Below are 17,532 nucleotides of genomic sequence, written 5' to 3' on the forward strand. Positions count from 1 at the left end.
TGTACTGGTGAAACAAATGCTGTCCCAAACAAAACATTAAACTTACTTATCTACAAGTTCACATTCAGGAGTATTGGAATACCAATGATATATTTACATTACAGACTTAAACTGGTATAACAACCATTCTCTGTTCCCAGGAAATCTTGGAAATTGATCTGTGAATGAAGGACTAGGGATGATTAACACCAGGATCCTCTGAGTGTTGCAGTTAAATGGAATAAAACTAAAATAATATGGTTGTATGCCTTAATCATGGGTGGTCAGAAGGTAGATTGCAGTCTACTGATGCTGGCCAATTTCCAGTGAAACAACCAGTGCCTGCTGTCACTCGGATTCCTGGAAGGATTGCTAAACTTATGTAAGAATGACTGTGCACTTAACATAGATTAGCTATGCTTTCACTTTTGTAAACAGATCCTGATACAGTGGTGCCTCGCAAGATGAAAAGAATCCGTTCCGCGATTCTCTTCGTCTAGCGGTTTTTTCGTCTTGCGAAGCAAGCCCATTGACAGCTTAGCGGATTAGCGCTACAGCAGTCAAGCGGCTTTCAGCGATCAGCTGTTAAGCGGGTTATCAGCGGAACAGCTGATAGGCGGCTTAGCGCCTTAGGAAAAGGGGGGGGGAGCGAAAAAACCCCGCGGGGACGCGCAAGATTTTTTCGTCTTGCGAAGCAACCCCATAGGGAAATTTGTTTTGCGAAGCGCCTCCAAAACGGAAAACCCTTTCGTCTAGTGGGTTTTCCGTCTTGCGAGGCGTTCGTCTTGCGGGGCACCACTGTAAATGCTTTTGTTTTGTAAAAGGAAAACAAAAAACGGACCTTTTAAGATGGATGTTAATCCACATCTGCCCTAAATCATGCAGTTGGGATAAATCAGGAAGGGAGTTCAGCAAACTATATTGGACTCTACTTCAGCCCTAGACTGCACATGTCAGAAGAAGAGCAAAGAAGGTGAATTTTTAAGACTGTTACATTTGATACACTAAAGAGATTCCCCATGCCATGGTGATGGTCCTGCTGGACAGCTGCTGTAGATAAACGTGCTATTACCATAGGGATGTGTTTTCAAGGTAATACGCACACTGTCTCCTAGATACTATAATAATACTAACAAAAGCCTTGTAAAGTTAGATATTAAGCACGGACATGCTAAGCCAAATTATGGCTTTGTTCAGATCAGAAGATGAACAGGTTTCTGGACTGAAGAGCTTTACTACATCCACCGAGACTACCTGTGCCCCAAGTGACAGAGAAAGGCCTTCTTTGGCATCTTCCCCACCGCATAGTAGACACAGTTCTGCACTCTAATCAGCATTCGGTGGGATTCAATGCAATATTTCCACCAGTTGTGCTCTAGCCTTTGCCCGCCCTGTTTCATCACTTGGAAGTCCCTGGTATATCAGGGATCAAAACAAGCTCCATAGCAGAGAGGACACTCATGAGTGTTTATGCCAATAAATAGCCCATTTCGTCTCTCCGTTCAGCAGCTCCAGAGGCTCAGCAGGATCGACAGTTCTTTCCAATGGAAAAGCGGAAATCCAGCGGGTTCCATAAGTCTCCATGGATGGGCATTTTAAACTGGTTTCCCACCACTACAGGGAGAAGTAGCCATAGCAAATCAAAACTTCACCAGAAATTGGTCTGACCATGACAATGGAGTGATTTCAGCTCCCTATCCCTGTCAGACCACGTGAGATCTGTATGCTACCTCCCTCCAGTCTCTTTTATGGCTAAAGAAGTTAGGTGAAGATTCTGATAATGTCTTCTGTGTTGTGTGTTTTGAACATACACCTCAGGGATCCTTGAGTGATGCTGACTGTGTTATCTTTTCAGTGCCAGGTGGACCATATTCATAGTGTAGGACTTTTAAATTGTGCTAGGTTTAGTTTGTTAGTTTAATCTGGTCTTTATGTAATTTTTTTCTGTTGCTGATTGCTTTCCCCCTTAACTCTATGAATCCGTTGGTGTTTTGCTTTAATATTGCAGTAGACTGCTCAGACAATTTGCTTGTACAGTGGTACCTCGGGTTACAGACGCTTCAGGTTGCATACGCTTCGGGTTACAGACTCCACTAACCCAGAAATAGTACCTGGGGTTAAGAACTTTGCTTCAGGATGAGAACAGAAATCGTGCTCCTGCGGTGCGGCGGCAGCAGCAGGAGGCCCCATTAGCTAAAGTGGTTCTTCAGGTTAAGTACAGTTTCAGGTTAAGAATGGACCTCCGGAACGAATTAAGTACTTAACCTGAGATACCACTGTACACTATTTCTGGGTTAGCGGAGTCTGTAACCTGAAGTGTATGTAACCTGAAGCGTATGTAACCCGAGGTACCACTGTACTCCAAAAGAAGTATGCAATTAAAACAAAAAACCTTGTCCCTGTGGCAACTCTCCTTACCCTGATACAATTTCTCCAACAATTGCAATGCCAATCTTCCTGATCATATGAAAAGTGCTTTTGTCAGTGCTGGATACTGGGAAAGTATCCATGTGGCTAGGGCAGCCCACATAGTGAGCCATTACAACAGAGCAAAAAGAATTGTGACATGGAAATAGATCATATTGAGGGCAAAGTTAAACATAGCATCCAGGTCAACATATCAGTGGCTTGCATAAGTTCACCTGGATAATTTATAGCTGAGTTGAGATCTGAGTCTGGAACTCATTTCTCATACCCTTAACCATTCTGCTACCTCAGCTTCCAATATCTGCTACAGCAGCTTCTGAATTTGCAGTTCTGTGTACACTTGGGAGTAAGCCCACAGAACACAATAGGCTTACTTCAATAAACATGCATAGGATCAGACCATATGATGTGTAGGAATCAAGCCATTTAGGAATGAGTAATTCAGCCCATTAAGAGCTGAGCAATTTATGCCTTTGTTGGGACTTTTGCATTATTAGGTTTATTTTTTAAAGAAATTAAGCACTGAATTCTTTAGGCCCTGTTTTGTTTACAAAAGGAAACTGTAATCAGGGGAGAAGAAAGTTGCAAGAGAATATAAGAACCTCTTCTTTGTTTGCCTTCAGTTTCTTTTTAGTTAAGCAAGTATTAAAAAGTGATGCCATTTGGTATGCGGTTTGCATAGTGTTACACGCCTCCCACTGTCTAAGCAGAGAGATTCCAGGGTTTCCAGGGTTTGGTTTCCTTGGAAAGAAGGTCAGCAGAGACTGTGGTGTCTTTAGAATTTACATTGTTTTATTTACACATATATACAACGTGAGCCTATGATGGAGAGGCTCACAGTATTAACACCCCAACACATCTTGCTTCTCCCTTAGTCACAGCCTTGGATTCCAGCACAAATCAAGCATGCGTCTACCTCCAGATTCCTGGCCTGCTTTTCTGCCCAGTTCTCTCACATCTGGCTACTCTTCTATTGTCCTTCCAACCAGGTGGGAAGGGGAAAAGCCCACCCATTTGCCCCAAGACACAGAACAACTTCATTGGTTATACTAATTGTGGTGCTTAACTATTCTGATTCACAACTATTGCCTAGACAAAGGGACTGGATTGGTGAGTTTGCTTTACCTCCTACCCACCACAGATGCGGGAACCCAACAATTGGAAAGGACCCGGCACCATGCAGACAAATCTCCCAAACCTACATCATTAGTTAGGAATACACTGCACATAGACAATGGCGGAATACCTGCTAGGATGTTTTGTGAAGTGCAGAAAACTGAAAACTTGAGTGTCGTATAGTTCTTGTTCACTGTCATTCTCCATATTGTTCAAAAGTGGCATTTTCTTACACCTTCGTTTAGGTTGAGGGATTGTCGGCTACCAATTACAAAGGCACTCCAAAAGTATCATTAATTCACAAATGGTATCAAAGGATATCATCACCTCTTTGGTTTGATCCTGGATAATGGGCCAGGCATAAAGAAGAAGAAGAAGAGTTTGGATTTGATATCCCGCTTTATCACTACCTGAAGGAGTCTCAAAGCGGCTAACATCCTCCTTTCCCTTCCTCCCCCACAACAAACACTCTGTGAGGTGAGTGAGGCTGAGAGACTTCAGAGAAGTGTGACTAGCCCAAGGTCGCCCAGCAGCTGCATGTGGAGGAGCGGAGGAGCGAACCCGGTTCCCCAGATTACGAGACTACCGCTCTTAACCACTACACCACACTGGCTCTCCAGCTTAGGACTCCATCCTCCAGCAAGCAGACAGGGAAACTAGGTTTAGGAGAGGCTTGCAAAGTTGAAATAAGCTGTGCCACCCTGACAAGACAGCCTATTGATGTCTCTCCCTTCTGGATGGCAGAGGTGGTGCCCGCCAATATGCTTTCCCTCACATTATGCCCAGGAACCCAAACATTAAAATTTTGGAATGTTACAAAAGTTTTGCAACTGCTTCCCTGTGTTGCTTTCATTATTCATTCTCCAATCTTTTTGAAAATGGTAGCATATCCAGATTGGAATGCTAAGAAGTGAAAAGCACTGTAAGTCTTAATGGAAGGGTATACACAACTGGCATTTAATCGTGAAGCCACATTCCCAGAGCCAACTCAAGATTGAAGAAATATGAGATAGTCTTGGAAGGTGAAGAAAACAGAGTGTGCATGAGCTTTAAAGCTGTCTGGAATTCCCTGCTTGTAGGAACATGGATTATTGATATACGGAAACAGCCCCAAATTAACAAGCTGTGAAGACTATTTCTGTTGGAGATTTTAAGCACAGGCCATGTTTCGTTTTTTGCAGTCAGGTTTTTGATAAAGTTTGTACAAATATGAACTCCTAGATTACTTCTATTTGTTTTGACTTTTTCATGCATTTATGAAAAGCAGTTTGAAAGGGAAGAATGAGAAGGTGCCTGTAAGTCAGGCCTGTGGGAAAGGGCTTTTTATTATTCTGGGAGATATATAGCTACTCTCTATTAAAGTGAGCATTTCAGAACCTCCACATTCACATTAAAATTTAATAAACTTAAACCATATGAAATTTTAAATTTGAGAATAAAAGTTTAATTCACCCCTTCTGCTGAATACAAATGTTTTGAAGATTTCCTATGCAGACAGAAGAAAGCATTAAAATTGTTAATATTTCAGTTAACAACAAACTGGTTTCAGTGAAAGACTTCAGGTTTGGAGTCAAAGGCACGCAAAAGATTGCTTCATTTGTAACCTTGGAGGAAAGGTTAATGTACCAAGGTGTTACGTATTCGGGCTTTGCACCTCATCTGGCTGAAACATGGATCCTGAACTGAATTGAGGCAGTTTCTGAGGATCTGGGCTTTAGCTAGTTTGGGTTGAGGCATTGCTGGATCAACTTGAGCTATCTGCTAAAAGTTTGGTGTTTGGGGCGGGGGTGAGGAGGAGGGGAAGGCGGCCTCTGCCCACCAGCTGGTGGACAAAGCATTCAGTCCTGCCCTGATTCACCAGCACACTCTCCGCAGGAAATGTTACAGTCCCTAAGTGGTGGATGGAGAGTTCAGTTGTGCTCTACAGTGCAGTTGGGTGGCGGCTGAAAGGGAGAAGGAAACAGTATGTTTAATTAGGGTTTTAAAACACGAGTGGTTGTTTCATATGGTTTGAAACCCTTATTAAGCAGCAGGGCTGGCTCCTGAATCCGGCAATTAAAGCATAATATCTTTTGGATAAGTTTTCACATGACTAAAGATGCTTCTACCATGATGAAAGTGGGTGAGGGACATCCCATGGCCTTTCCATGGTCGCTGCTGGTGGTCTCCTCCCTTAGGCAGCTTGCACAGGCTGCTGGAGTACGGATGAGGCATGTTGGGTGCAAAACTGGAATTTTATTTAAAGACCCAAGATGGGGATTAGAACTTTATAGTTTCAATCAGAATTAATTAAGAATGTACCTATAACTTCCAATTTCAACTTGTTTCTAATTAAACTGATTTCTACTAGAATGTTGATTTGTATTACTAAGGCAGTAAAACACTTCTAGACCCTTTCTAGGATCTTGTCCTTCCCCACAGGGAAATAATCTCTGTTGCCTTTCCCTAACCACTCATCTATAATCCCTAGCCAAAGCCTGTCTCAGCATTTAGCAGTCAGTCCTTGATCGTAAATGAAAGACTTGGATGAAAGGTGTGTGGTGCTATCTAGAAATAAGAAATTCATCAGTTGTTGTTACATGCCAGTTATGGGAGTAGGAAAGACCTCTACTTGCGATCTTGGAGAGCCTGTGCCAGTCTCAAGCAGACACCACTGGGCTACACAGCCTGCTGTAAAGTGCTTACATGGGTAAGATTTCTCTGTCTTCATTGGGAAAAAAAGTGATTTGCCTTTCCCTCTTGAAATCAAAATAGCACATCTTTTTCTTTCAAATCTATTTACAAGAAAAAGATTTGAAGAAATCCCTAGGGTGTTGGCGTATATTTGTTTTTATAATGCTCTTACATCCTTTTCTGTTTGCTATTCCCTTTAGTTAAAACAAGGAAAAAATCAATAAAGAAGACTTCATAAACATAATAGACTGGATTAAAATACTAGCTAGAGGATTATATAATTAGATCTAATTACCTGCTCATAAGAAATGTGTGTTATTAAAAAAAAAATAAAGCCGGAGATGGCTTTACATATACTTTTTTTGCTGATGTGTGAAAAACCCTGCAGACTCCTCCCCTATTTTTTTTTCCACCCAGAAAATGTAATTTCTGGAGTTAGGAAACTGGGATAAAGTGTTCTGCTACTTCCCCATAGCTGAAAGGTAAAGAAACAGAGGGACCTTTTGCAAGGTACCACGGACATTATTGGATGTCAGCATGTGAATGGATCACAGGTTCCTCTGCAGTAATATCTTCATGATATTAATATTCTCTACAATAATATCTTGTTTCCTCCTTATTGTTCACACTCTGTCCATTTAGTTGCAGAATTGAATCCTGTAACAGACCACTGATAGGTTGTCATGAATTGTCATGCTTTATTGCCATGTGTAGTATCTCCTCCATCTCCTCCCTCCACATCAGGAAAATCCCTTGCAAGGCCAAGCAAGCAAGTTGCTGCATCCTCTCCCTTCATCTTCTGTGCATCCTGGTAGAGAAGAGTGTGGCCAGTGAGAGGTGGTGGATTGTCCCTGCCACTTTACTATGAGCCGCATTGAACAATTGCAGTGTGGTGCCAACCACTTGGAGCTTGGACAGCTGTTCCATAAAAGATACCACAATCGAAAAAGCTGCCGTGAGATCAAGCAGAATTAATAGCAACACATTTTCCCTTTTTCTATCCTGACAGAGGTCATCATATGGGTTACTAATACAGTTCCCATTACAAAACATGGCCTAAACCCCAATTGAAATGGATTTTAATGAAGCCACCCAGTGAAATAACAGAACAAATGAGATTTAGCTGGCAACGATACCTGTTTTATGTTATTAGCCAACATTTACAAACTTTGAGAGCAAGTCAGTTACACACACACACACACAGCTTTCCAATTTATTATTTTTTTAGGCCTTCATTTTTTGTGTTAATGGGTTTTAACCAGGAGAAAGTTAGTTTGCTAAAAATGCTATCGTCATATCTGGTTTGTTGCAAGCTTTTTGGAAAACAGGTAAATTTGATGATGATTGAGAGGCATTTATATTGAACAATATACGCTCACTGGGTTTGGCGGTGGGCGAGGTTTGTGGCCCGGCGTGTGGCCCCACTGTCCTCCAGCAGCCATGCTGCTCCACTGACCTTTGCTCCGCCCACCCCTTGGTCACCGCGGAGTTTGCTTTGGGTTCCCGTCAAAAACCCCTTTTCAAATTGGCCTATCCGCAGCGGTCTGGGGGGTGGGGCAAGAGTAGCGGACCGTGAATGAGCAGTCTTCACTCCAGTCCACTCCTAAAGGATAAAAGGGGGCCTGCACTGACACCAGCAGCGCAGTCGACCCCAGAGCATTTTCCTTCATCTGAGGTCTGCCTGGGCACGCAATAAAATGTGTCTTTCTGGTGCACATAATCAGAGTTCGGTTACATATTTCAGACAAAGAAATCTATTTAGTCTTTTGGAAAAATGACATTACCGTAAGTTGTGCAGAAGGCTTAATGGATTGTGGAGTAGCATGCAAACATCAATGTACCTGAAGTCAACTTTTAAGTCAACATTAGTTAAAATAAATTAAAATTCAGGAAAAGTAAACTCTCAGGTCAGTAACCGTGGAAGGTTCTTGTGTATGTAGCTAAAAGCCTTCTTGCAGGAGGAAAAGTCATTCGATTTACCTTGATCTCAGAAAAGATATATTCTTAACAACACAGTTATGTGATGGTTGCTTTGATTATCGTGACTCAGTGAGTGTCAAAAAATGTGGATAAATACACAATTGACAGATAAAGCCAGGGTAACATAGCTGGAGCTTAGGATGATAAGATATGTCAGTGGGAGTTTTGTCGCTGGCATCAAAAGGGCAGGTGTTTCACGTGGAGTCCTAATTCATGCTGTCATGGGCCCTCACAGGGGTCCCAGTATGCCGGGTATTACAGTTTGTTGCTGTCACTTCCAGAAGCATTCTTTACAGCCAGATAAGACAGTCTAGAAACCAAAGTATTGCACAGTTGTTTACTAATAGGGCTGTTGGCTTTAGAAGCATAGCTGTCACCATTTTCCCTTTTCTTGCAAGGAATCCTATTCGGAATAAGGGAATTTCCCTTTAAAAAAGGGAAACGTTGACAGCTATGTTTAGAAGGTCTCCCAAAAACTGTTTCAGTTACTTTGCCATTCATAAGGTTGAGTCGTAACAAGCAGTTCAGGCAACCTTTTTAAAATGCCAAGTACAATAAACATCTCCATTTCCACTGCTAGTTTTCTTCTGTAATTAATATATATCTATATATTAGGCTTGAAAGGAGCATTCAATTGTAGCCAACAGAATAGGCTGTGGTGTGTGTATAAACCCCACAACAATTACTCCAATTTCCAAATATACCTATGGCCCAGTAAGGTTGGCGACCCCTGCTTTAGGAAGTTTGAGAAGTGGTGACATTATTCACGCTTGTTTATTTAAAATCTGTCAATTCATATTTTTTTTTAGATATGGCAGAAGTTCACTGAATTGTTTTAAAATGATTTCAGTCCCAAAACTACTACTACTAATTATTATTATTATTAATGTAGACAAAATAACAGGACTCAACAGTAGCAGAAATATTTTTTGGATGGAGCTATTCATCTGCTAACTTATTATAAAACTGACATAATGTTCAGGCATGCTGATTCCTGAGAATATAACATGACAGACGGTTCAGACACAAACCCAGTTTCGTACAATACATCTCCCTTGGAGAACTCTCCAAACAGAATTCATCTGGTTGTCAGGAAAACCTGTTACTTTCTCATTTTCAAGCAAGCTCAGCCATATGGTTTATTCAGCTCCAAGTCAAATTTTATTTAGCAATGAATACAACTGTTCGGAAGGGAAAATAAATACACTTTTATAAAATCACCAGTGAGGTTCCCAGTTCCTTAAAGTCAATACTACAGTGTCTACAGTGATCCATTTATCTAAAGAGGAAAAAAAGATGCACTGTAATTATTATCTGCTTTATTTTGAATAATGGTGTGTTTTATGTTGTTAACCGGGACTGAGTGCCAGCTCCAGTGGTCATGACCAATGTCAGTGGTGAGCGTCATGAGCCTGAAGCGCATCCCATCCCAAAAGCTGACTCATACAGGCAGGATACTGTAAGGCAGTGTTTCCCAACCTTGTGCCTCCAGCTGTTTTTGAACTACAACTCCCATCATCCCTGACTAGCAAGACCAGTGGCAAGGGATGATGGGAATTGTAGTCCAAAAACAGCTGGAGGCACAAGGTTGGGAAACACTGCTGTAAGGAACAGGAGAGGTGTCACCAGCTGTCAGACTTCTGTTGCATGAACACTTTCCCAACAGCTTTTGGGGGTGGGGGGGTCACTGACCCTTTTGCTGGGCCAGCCACCCCTACTCTTCACTCTCACACCATCCACAATGGATTCGTATTACATTAAGAGTTGGTATGCAGTGAGAAAACTTAAAGTTCAGTATTGTAGAAATGTAAAGACAGTATACAGATATAGGCTGTTTACTTTGAAGACTGGCTGTAGAATTAAAAGCTCCCTATAAAAAACATGCATGAGTCTGTTGGCATCCATGTTTTTTGGAAACAACAGAAGAGTGCACCTTCAGGTGTCTTTGAGCTGGGGGGGGGGGTCCAGCCTTCTGATGCCTCTCAATGTGGGATCAGTGGGATTCTAGTCTTCTCAAGGTGCACATCCCTGGATTGGGCTGGGGCTCTTGTGCAAGCAGCACCTCTATAAAGGTAAAGGTAAAGGTACCCCTGCCTGTACGGGCCAGTCTTACCAGACTCTGGGGTTGTGCGCCCATCTCACTCAAGAGGCCGGGGGCCAGCGCTGTCCGGAGACACTTCCGGGTCACGTGGCCAGCGTGACATCGCTGCTCTGGCAAGCCAGAGCCGCACACGGAAATGCCGTTTACCTTCCCGCTAGAAAGCGGTCCCTATTTATCTACTTGCACCCGGGGGTGCTTTCGAACTGCTAGGTTGGCAGGCGCTGGGACTGAGCAACGGGAGCACACCCTGCTGCGGGGATTCGAACCGCCGACCTTTCGATCGGCAAGCCCTAGGCGCTGAGGCTTTTACCCACAGCGCCACCCGCGTCCCCAGCACCTCTATATGCAAATACAAATACAAATATGTGCACAGAAGCTAGTTTTCTTGCATACATGGTTTCTCATATATCTATGAGAATGACCATGTATTATGCCAGCAGGGGCTGATGTGAGTTGTGTAAAGGGCACATTTCAGTTCTATTCCTTTCAGCATTGAGAATCTGACTAACTCCTTGTTCCTAGAAGCATTTCATCATGACTAACCACCCACAACCTTTGCCTTTTATTTGGGCTTACAGGTTGTCAGCAGTCAGCCATTCCTTGACACCTCCATGTGACATGGACCCAAGTAGTTCTGAGGAGTTCTATCAAGCTGTACACCATGCTGAACAAACCTTCAGGAAGATGGAAAGCTACCTGAAGCAACAACAACTGTGTGATGTTATCCTGATTGCTGGGAACCGTAAGATACCTGCACATAGGTAGGTGATAAAACATGGTAAATTAACTGAGATTTAGCCTCATCTTTGCAGACATGCCCTTACAGACTTTGTTCTGTTTGCGTGGACAGGCGAAGTCCCCAGATCCTGCACGGTCCCCCCGTATGTGGAATAACGACTCAAAACAATGTGCTATGGGATTAAATTGGCCACAACTTTATTAAATTTCAAATGTGGGTAGACCTTGGCTCAGGCATTGGGCGTTCTCCCTCCCCGGTCCCCAACCGGGGACCTAGGGAGCATCAGGGTTATCCAGTGTGTGTGGGGGGGGATGGGCCGGCTCTGGAGAACATATGTTCAAGCAGAGATAGCCGCCCCCGTAACGCCGCCGCCGCAGGGGAGAGCAATGACGACCTTTCGGTGTACAGCCAAAGCCTCCCTTCAGAAAACCCCTTTAACGGGGAACCCTGGTATCGCCGCCGCAAAGAGGAAGATGGACAAAAGGATTCCGCCCAAGGCCTGATACCGCCAAAGTTGTGACGTTTTGCTACGGGAAAGGCGAAACCTACCAATGCAGGGAAATTCCTTTCCGGCCCTTTAACAGCGACCTTATCGTAGCAGCGCCCGCATACCTGTGAAGACAAGGTAACCTGCAAAACCTATGAAGAAAAGTTAACCTGCAAAGGAAGACATTAACTGAGGGTGGGTAGGGTGGGAGAAGCTCTGGAGCCAAGTGAGGATTCCCAGGTAAGATCCTCCCTCTATTGTGTGGGCAGGTAATCCCTCCCCTACCTGGCCTAGCCTCCTTGGCAACGCTTCCCCCAGGTGGGATTGGACAACTGACTGAGGTAGGCGGAGACCTCCAGGTATCCCACCTGAGGGAAGGCAAAGCGAAGCCTATGCTGTTGGAGCCGCTCCAGATCTAGGGGCTGCACACGTCCACGCAAAGGGCGCCCCCCGTTTTAAGCGGGGAGCGGTCAATCTCGAGAAATATTTCACTCTTGATCATAGGTGTATATCCCTACAAGCACAGTGCGCTGCCACTACCGCTTACATGTCAGGAGTTCCAGCATCAAGTCTAAAAATGTACATGTGAACTGCATCTTGCTGCCTAGGCAACTAACTAATTCCTAATACCATTTTTATGGTAATGAGGGTAATGCCACTGAACTAGATCATCTACTATCAACACTCAGTACCATATTTTACCTCTCCAGTTTCCAAATCAGAGGAAAAGATGCCTCTTCTTTTAACCATCTGGTAGCATCATTGGAAGGAAAGATTTCAGAGGCAGCCTTGGAGGGATAAAAGATGGTGATAGTTTATCACCATAACACCTTTGCTTCCGGGGAAGGGGGAAAAGGAGCCAAGAAGGTGTAGTAGTCATTTACCGCAAGCATGTACTGTCTACCTTTTCTTCTGCATTTGCTAACCACAACAAAAGAATACAAGTTGTGCTTGGGAACTATTGGTGTTTATTCACTGGAGGAAGGAAAATAATGGGAAACCATGTATAAATTGCGGGAAGGGGGGGATACAAAGAGCCTGAAATAGAGCCTGAAATCTTTTTGTGCATGTATGTTGAAAGCAAGTCAGAGTGAATGCAAAGAATCTTGCTGCACAACCTGGCTGCCTAGCAGTCCTTCTCATGGTGTGCTAGCCTCTTGCTTCCCCCCCCCCCAAAAAAAGTTGACCAGTTCAAAGCTTCTGAACAGAATCTCTTGAGAACAGGTACTCAAGTGCTTGCAAACATTATAACCAGAAGGCAGTGAATTGCAGCTTTTAAGATACCTATTGTGGTGAGTCATCAAGGACACGTCACTAAACTAATTTCAATTTGAAAATAAGTATTAAAAATAAGCTGGGGTGACTTTCTACCCCAACTGCATATAATGGCCCGTAGGGTACAAATTCATCCTATAGCCAAATGTCAGTTGTGCTGAGGATTAATTTCTACCCTGAGGTATATTCATAAGAAAGAAATGTGACATTGGTACCTGGCCAAACTTGGGTTAGTAGTGGTGACATATATGAAAAGGGCAAAGTTGCAGAACTAATTCCTTGTAAAGATTTTACAAGACACGTACCTCTGATGTTCAGCTGTAGCCCACGTTCAAAGACTATTGGTGGAATTCAACATGTGCTATATTACAAATGTTCTGTCTGCAAAAACATTGCAGCTTGTCACATGGAATGATCCCCCCTCTTGTCCCCACACATACTGTTCTAGGGATTCTTTGGACACACACCCCGAGCCAATTTTGGAGGACAGAAGGGAAGTGTGATGAGTACAGAGAAGGGGGAGTCTCATTGTGCAAGTAGAACTCCTTCTGCCAGTTGTTTGTTTGTTTGTTTGTTTTGCTGGCTCAGTGTGTTAGGTGAGTCCTGGCCTGCATTTCAGCCAAAGTCTCATGAAGTCACTGAAAGCCATTATATTTCAAATGCTCGATTCTGTTCATCTGAAAGAACATAAGACCAAGGTATAATAAAAATAAACCTTTTTTATGTTGCTGCTCTGATTTACTTTAGACAGTTCAGAGTGGGTACATCTTACATACTTGCCAAATTTGGAAACTGTGATAAAGTACTTGCTGGACAGTGGGAGGAGTTTCAGATTTTACAGGGGCAGGGGAGATTTCTGTTTACCATTTTTATCTAAAGGGTTAGTAGACATATTTGTATCCCTGTGTGTCTGAACACTGAATCTGATTTTCTGACTATTTCAGTTCAACAGTAATCAAATCTTTTTGAAGCGGAAAAAATTGCTTTAATAAATATAAGCTTGCCCATGAAATAAAAACTGTGTCACATTTTTGCCTCATACTTAAAGGTGCATGCATGCTTGTATATTATTTCTGACTTCTAATCTGCAGTCAACAGCTCACTCTGTTCCATCAAGAATTACTGGCACATATAGTGCACTATATATTACACACCCCTTACACACCCTCTTCAAATCGAATTTTCAGGCTGTGAAATAACTTGTAAATATGAGGAACAGAACACAAGGCAGATGTTTATCGTGTGACATTTATTGCAACAATGTTTCTTTAAGCACTTCTGCAACTACCATGGGCCCATGCGGATGAGAAAAAGGCAAGGCTTTGCATTTGAAGTATCGCAGGCCCACTTGCAGCACCTTCATTCCCCGCCCCAGTGCAAGGGCAATAGTTCACTGCTTTTATCTTTTTCTTTTGACCAGCTCCAGGAAAAGTATGAGCATTTAGCCACCAATAACACTTACAGAAATTAAGCTCCTAGAGCTGGATGTAAGGGGTATATGGGCTGCTTGTCCACCTCAGTGGAACTACATCATACCTATTGGTAGATTATGGTAGAATGCTAATTTCTCATGCATAACATTAGATGATCCATGTTTTCTGATAAAGGTGATAAATGCAATTGCTGGTAATTGAAAGCAGTGGGCGGAAGCTTCATATCTACAGTGGTGCCTCGCAAGACGAAATTAATCCGTTCCGCGAGTCTCTTTGTCTTGCGGTTTTTTCGTCTTGCAAAGCACGGCTATTAGCGGCTTAGCGGCTATTAGCGGCTTAGTGGCTATTAACGGCTTAGCGGCTTTAAGAAAAAGGAAACAAACTCGCAAGAACTCGCAAGATGTTTCGTTGTGCGAAGCAAGCCCATAGGGAAATTCGTCTTGCGGAACGACTCAAAAAATGGAAAACCCTTTCGTCTAGCGAGTTTTTCGTCTTGCGAGGCATTCGTCTTGTGGGGCACCACTGTACATTTGCAACTCCTCCCACAATAAAATCCATTGTTGAACTAGAAAACCAGGTGGGGTCGGGGTGGAGGGAAACTTAGATCACTTGAAATGTTAACTTTTCCTTAAGAAACAAGGAATTGTGGTAAATTTTCCAGTTGCTCAGATCTCTGCAACGCCCTGGATAGTGCACGTGGAAGTAGTAGGTTTAATTAAATGCTGGCTTTGAAAAGTTGGATCAAAGTATTTTGTGAAATGATGGATTATCTTTGGGCTGCATATAGCATGCAACACTCCATGGAGGAAACAAGGTTCATTAGTTTATTCCTGTAGCATAGCAGGAATTGAAAAGAAGAAAATGACATCCAGGAGACAACTGACCTTTCTGCTGAATAGGTCAACATGCCTCAGTGCCAAGATTTAGCACCACCTGCAGCCCTCTGAGGTGCAGAAAGCAACAGTTCATTGTGAATTCAGTGAGTCCAAAGGCATCCTTATTTTCCTTTTGAATATTGGATGATTTAATAGGATGTCATTTCGCAGAATTAAGATTAATTATGAGGCAACTTTCACTTATTGTTTCACATGGGTAAACACTAGCTGTGGTAGTAATTCACCAATGCGGGTTTTTTTTTAAAAAAAATTGCTGCTCACACAAAAAATTCTGAGTAAAATATTTTTACATACATATGAAATATATGTTTAAGAGAAACCCAGACGTTTGTTTTGGCAACTTGCTTCAGGAAAAATGGGTCTTTTCCTGCTCAATGAAAGCCAGCATGAAGCCCCTGTCTGGATGCTCAGGCTGCCATCAATTGGGTGCCTCCCAACATACCTGGGCTGAAGTTTGGCATGAGGAAGTAGCCTCACTTTGGTCTCATCCTGCTCCAGTCTTTGTTGAATGGGTCTGGAGTCACCGCCATGGCTATGTATATGGCCAAGACCCTTCTCCCGCTACAGAAATGCATTTCTTAGCCCAGCTTTGGGGGTCACGAAGATGCTTGACATTCTCCTCTGCCACCCATTCTGGTGACTGAGGGCAAATATAGCCAACTCGATTTTGTAGACTGGGTTGAAGATATTTGACCACCACTTACCAAGGACCCACCCCAAAGGATATTCTTAGTGCATAGACTATCACAGAATGGGGCAGTTGTCTCCTAGAGACAATGGGAGACACTGCTCTTTTTCTTGTAGTCAGTATAGAGAGACAGACCTACAAAGCTTTACAGGCACCTTCTTCACCTCTGAGATACAGAGAGCATTATTACTCTAGAAGTTTCAAACCTTCCAGGGACCATTCCAGGTCCCATTCTCACATTCAACAGCAGGACTCTTCTTCTCCCAGCATTGAATCATAGAAAGAAAGATACCATTTAGGAACTAAGGTTGAGTCCAGGCAGGGAACTCTCTAACTATTCCTTCTGTCACAGGACAAATGGAACGCTATTATTGTTTGTGTGGTACCAACATTCCTTGACCTGCTAATGCTTATTCTTTGATAGCTGTTTGACATTGATTGACCTTAAATCAAAATAACCGATGTATTACTAATTTTGGTGTGTGGTAATGTGTACTTTTTAAATGTTACTTTTAAATTGATTGATTTTCATGAAATATTAACCTTTCTTAAAGTGAGATCCTATACATGCATACATTGGTCCTAATCCTAGATAACCGTGCATAGGATTGCCACCTGAGTCAAACTAGTGTGCCTGATTTTCATGACATTGTTGTTTTTTAACATTTCATCTTCTTAAAGCAGGGGTGGAGAGTAGCTGGGGCTTATGAGAGTTAGATTTCAACAACATCTGGAGGGCTACTAGTTCTCCACCCTTGAATTTCACAGAAGGTTGCTTCTATTTTTATTTTTTTTAAAATCTTTATTGATTTTATGTATTAAAACCCTCCCCCACAGAAGAACAAAAAATAAATAAAACACATCACCTCTCACACAAAGACATTTTTATATATAAAATAAAATTCTTCCATATATTGGGACTTCCATCATCCTCAATATGGGTCCATCATTACCTTGTTGACTGCATATTTGCATACAACAGGTTGCTTCTAGTTGAGCTCATTGAGAACAGGACTGCTTAACAGTTAATATGAAATGTAATGGATTAATTAATACTTGTGATCTTCTTTTCTTTTCCCAGACTTGTTCTCAGTTCTGTTTCTGATTACTTTGCTGCCATGTTTACAAGTGATGTTTGTGAAGCCAAGCAAGAGGAGATCAAAATGGAAGGCATTGACCCAAGTGCACTCTGGGATCTTGTTCAATTTGCATACACAGGTATAATATGCACTAAATTATATTTTCTTAAATGGAAACTTCTTTAACCACAAAGACACATCTGAACCATAGTAAGTGCAAAGAACTGCAAAAAGATGAGGGAAAGTTGAATGCCATGTCTTTGTAGTATTTATGTGCCCCATGCTCTTTGTTGGAGTTGCCTGTGCACTGGAGAGGAATTAATAGTTGTAATTAAGATGTGGGAGGGCCTTTGGTTATCAGAAATTGTTGTGTGTGGTTGTGGGAGGGAATTATGCCCTTGACCCTTAACAACCTGAGCCAGTCACCTTTTTGAGTTGTTGATCTTAATGCAGGTTTGCTTTGTGCATGTGAGCATGGACCTTCTCCAAAGAAGTATGTAGTGTATGGTTTCAGAATGCTTGATCAAATGTGTTGTGATGTGTACGTGTGTATGTGTAGTTGATGCTATAGTTTGGAGCGGGAAAGGGGTTAGCCTGCCCTATGTCTACTCTAAATTGCATCTTCCAGAACTGGGATAGAATCATTGGTTTTTAATGCC

At 42.6% G+C, this 17,532-nt stretch overlaps 1 protein-coding gene across 5 annotated transcripts in view; it reads left to right on the top strand.

The window, feature by feature from the left end:
* Window positions 1-17,532, top strand: part of KLHL1 (kelch like family member 1) — a 127,678-nt gene that overhangs the window by 15,960 nt on the left and 94,186 nt on the right. For all 5 annotated transcript variants that reach the window (XM_028728397.2, XM_028728394.2, XM_028728392.2 and 2 more), the window contains exons 2-3: window positions 10,855-11,037; window positions 16,876-17,012. In XM_028728397.2, the coding sequence (XP_028584230.2) occupies window positions 10,855-11,037; window positions 16,876-17,012 (320 nt within the window). The remainder of the gene's footprint in view (window positions 1-10,854; window positions 11,038-16,875; window positions 17,013-17,532) is intronic.

This window comes from Podarcis muralis, chromosome 4, assembly GCF_964188315.1.
Source record: "Podarcis muralis chromosome 4, rPodMur119.hap1.1, whole genome shotgun sequence".
Taxonomy (NCBI): Eukaryota; Metazoa; Chordata; class Lepidosauria; order Squamata; family Lacertidae; genus Podarcis; species Podarcis muralis.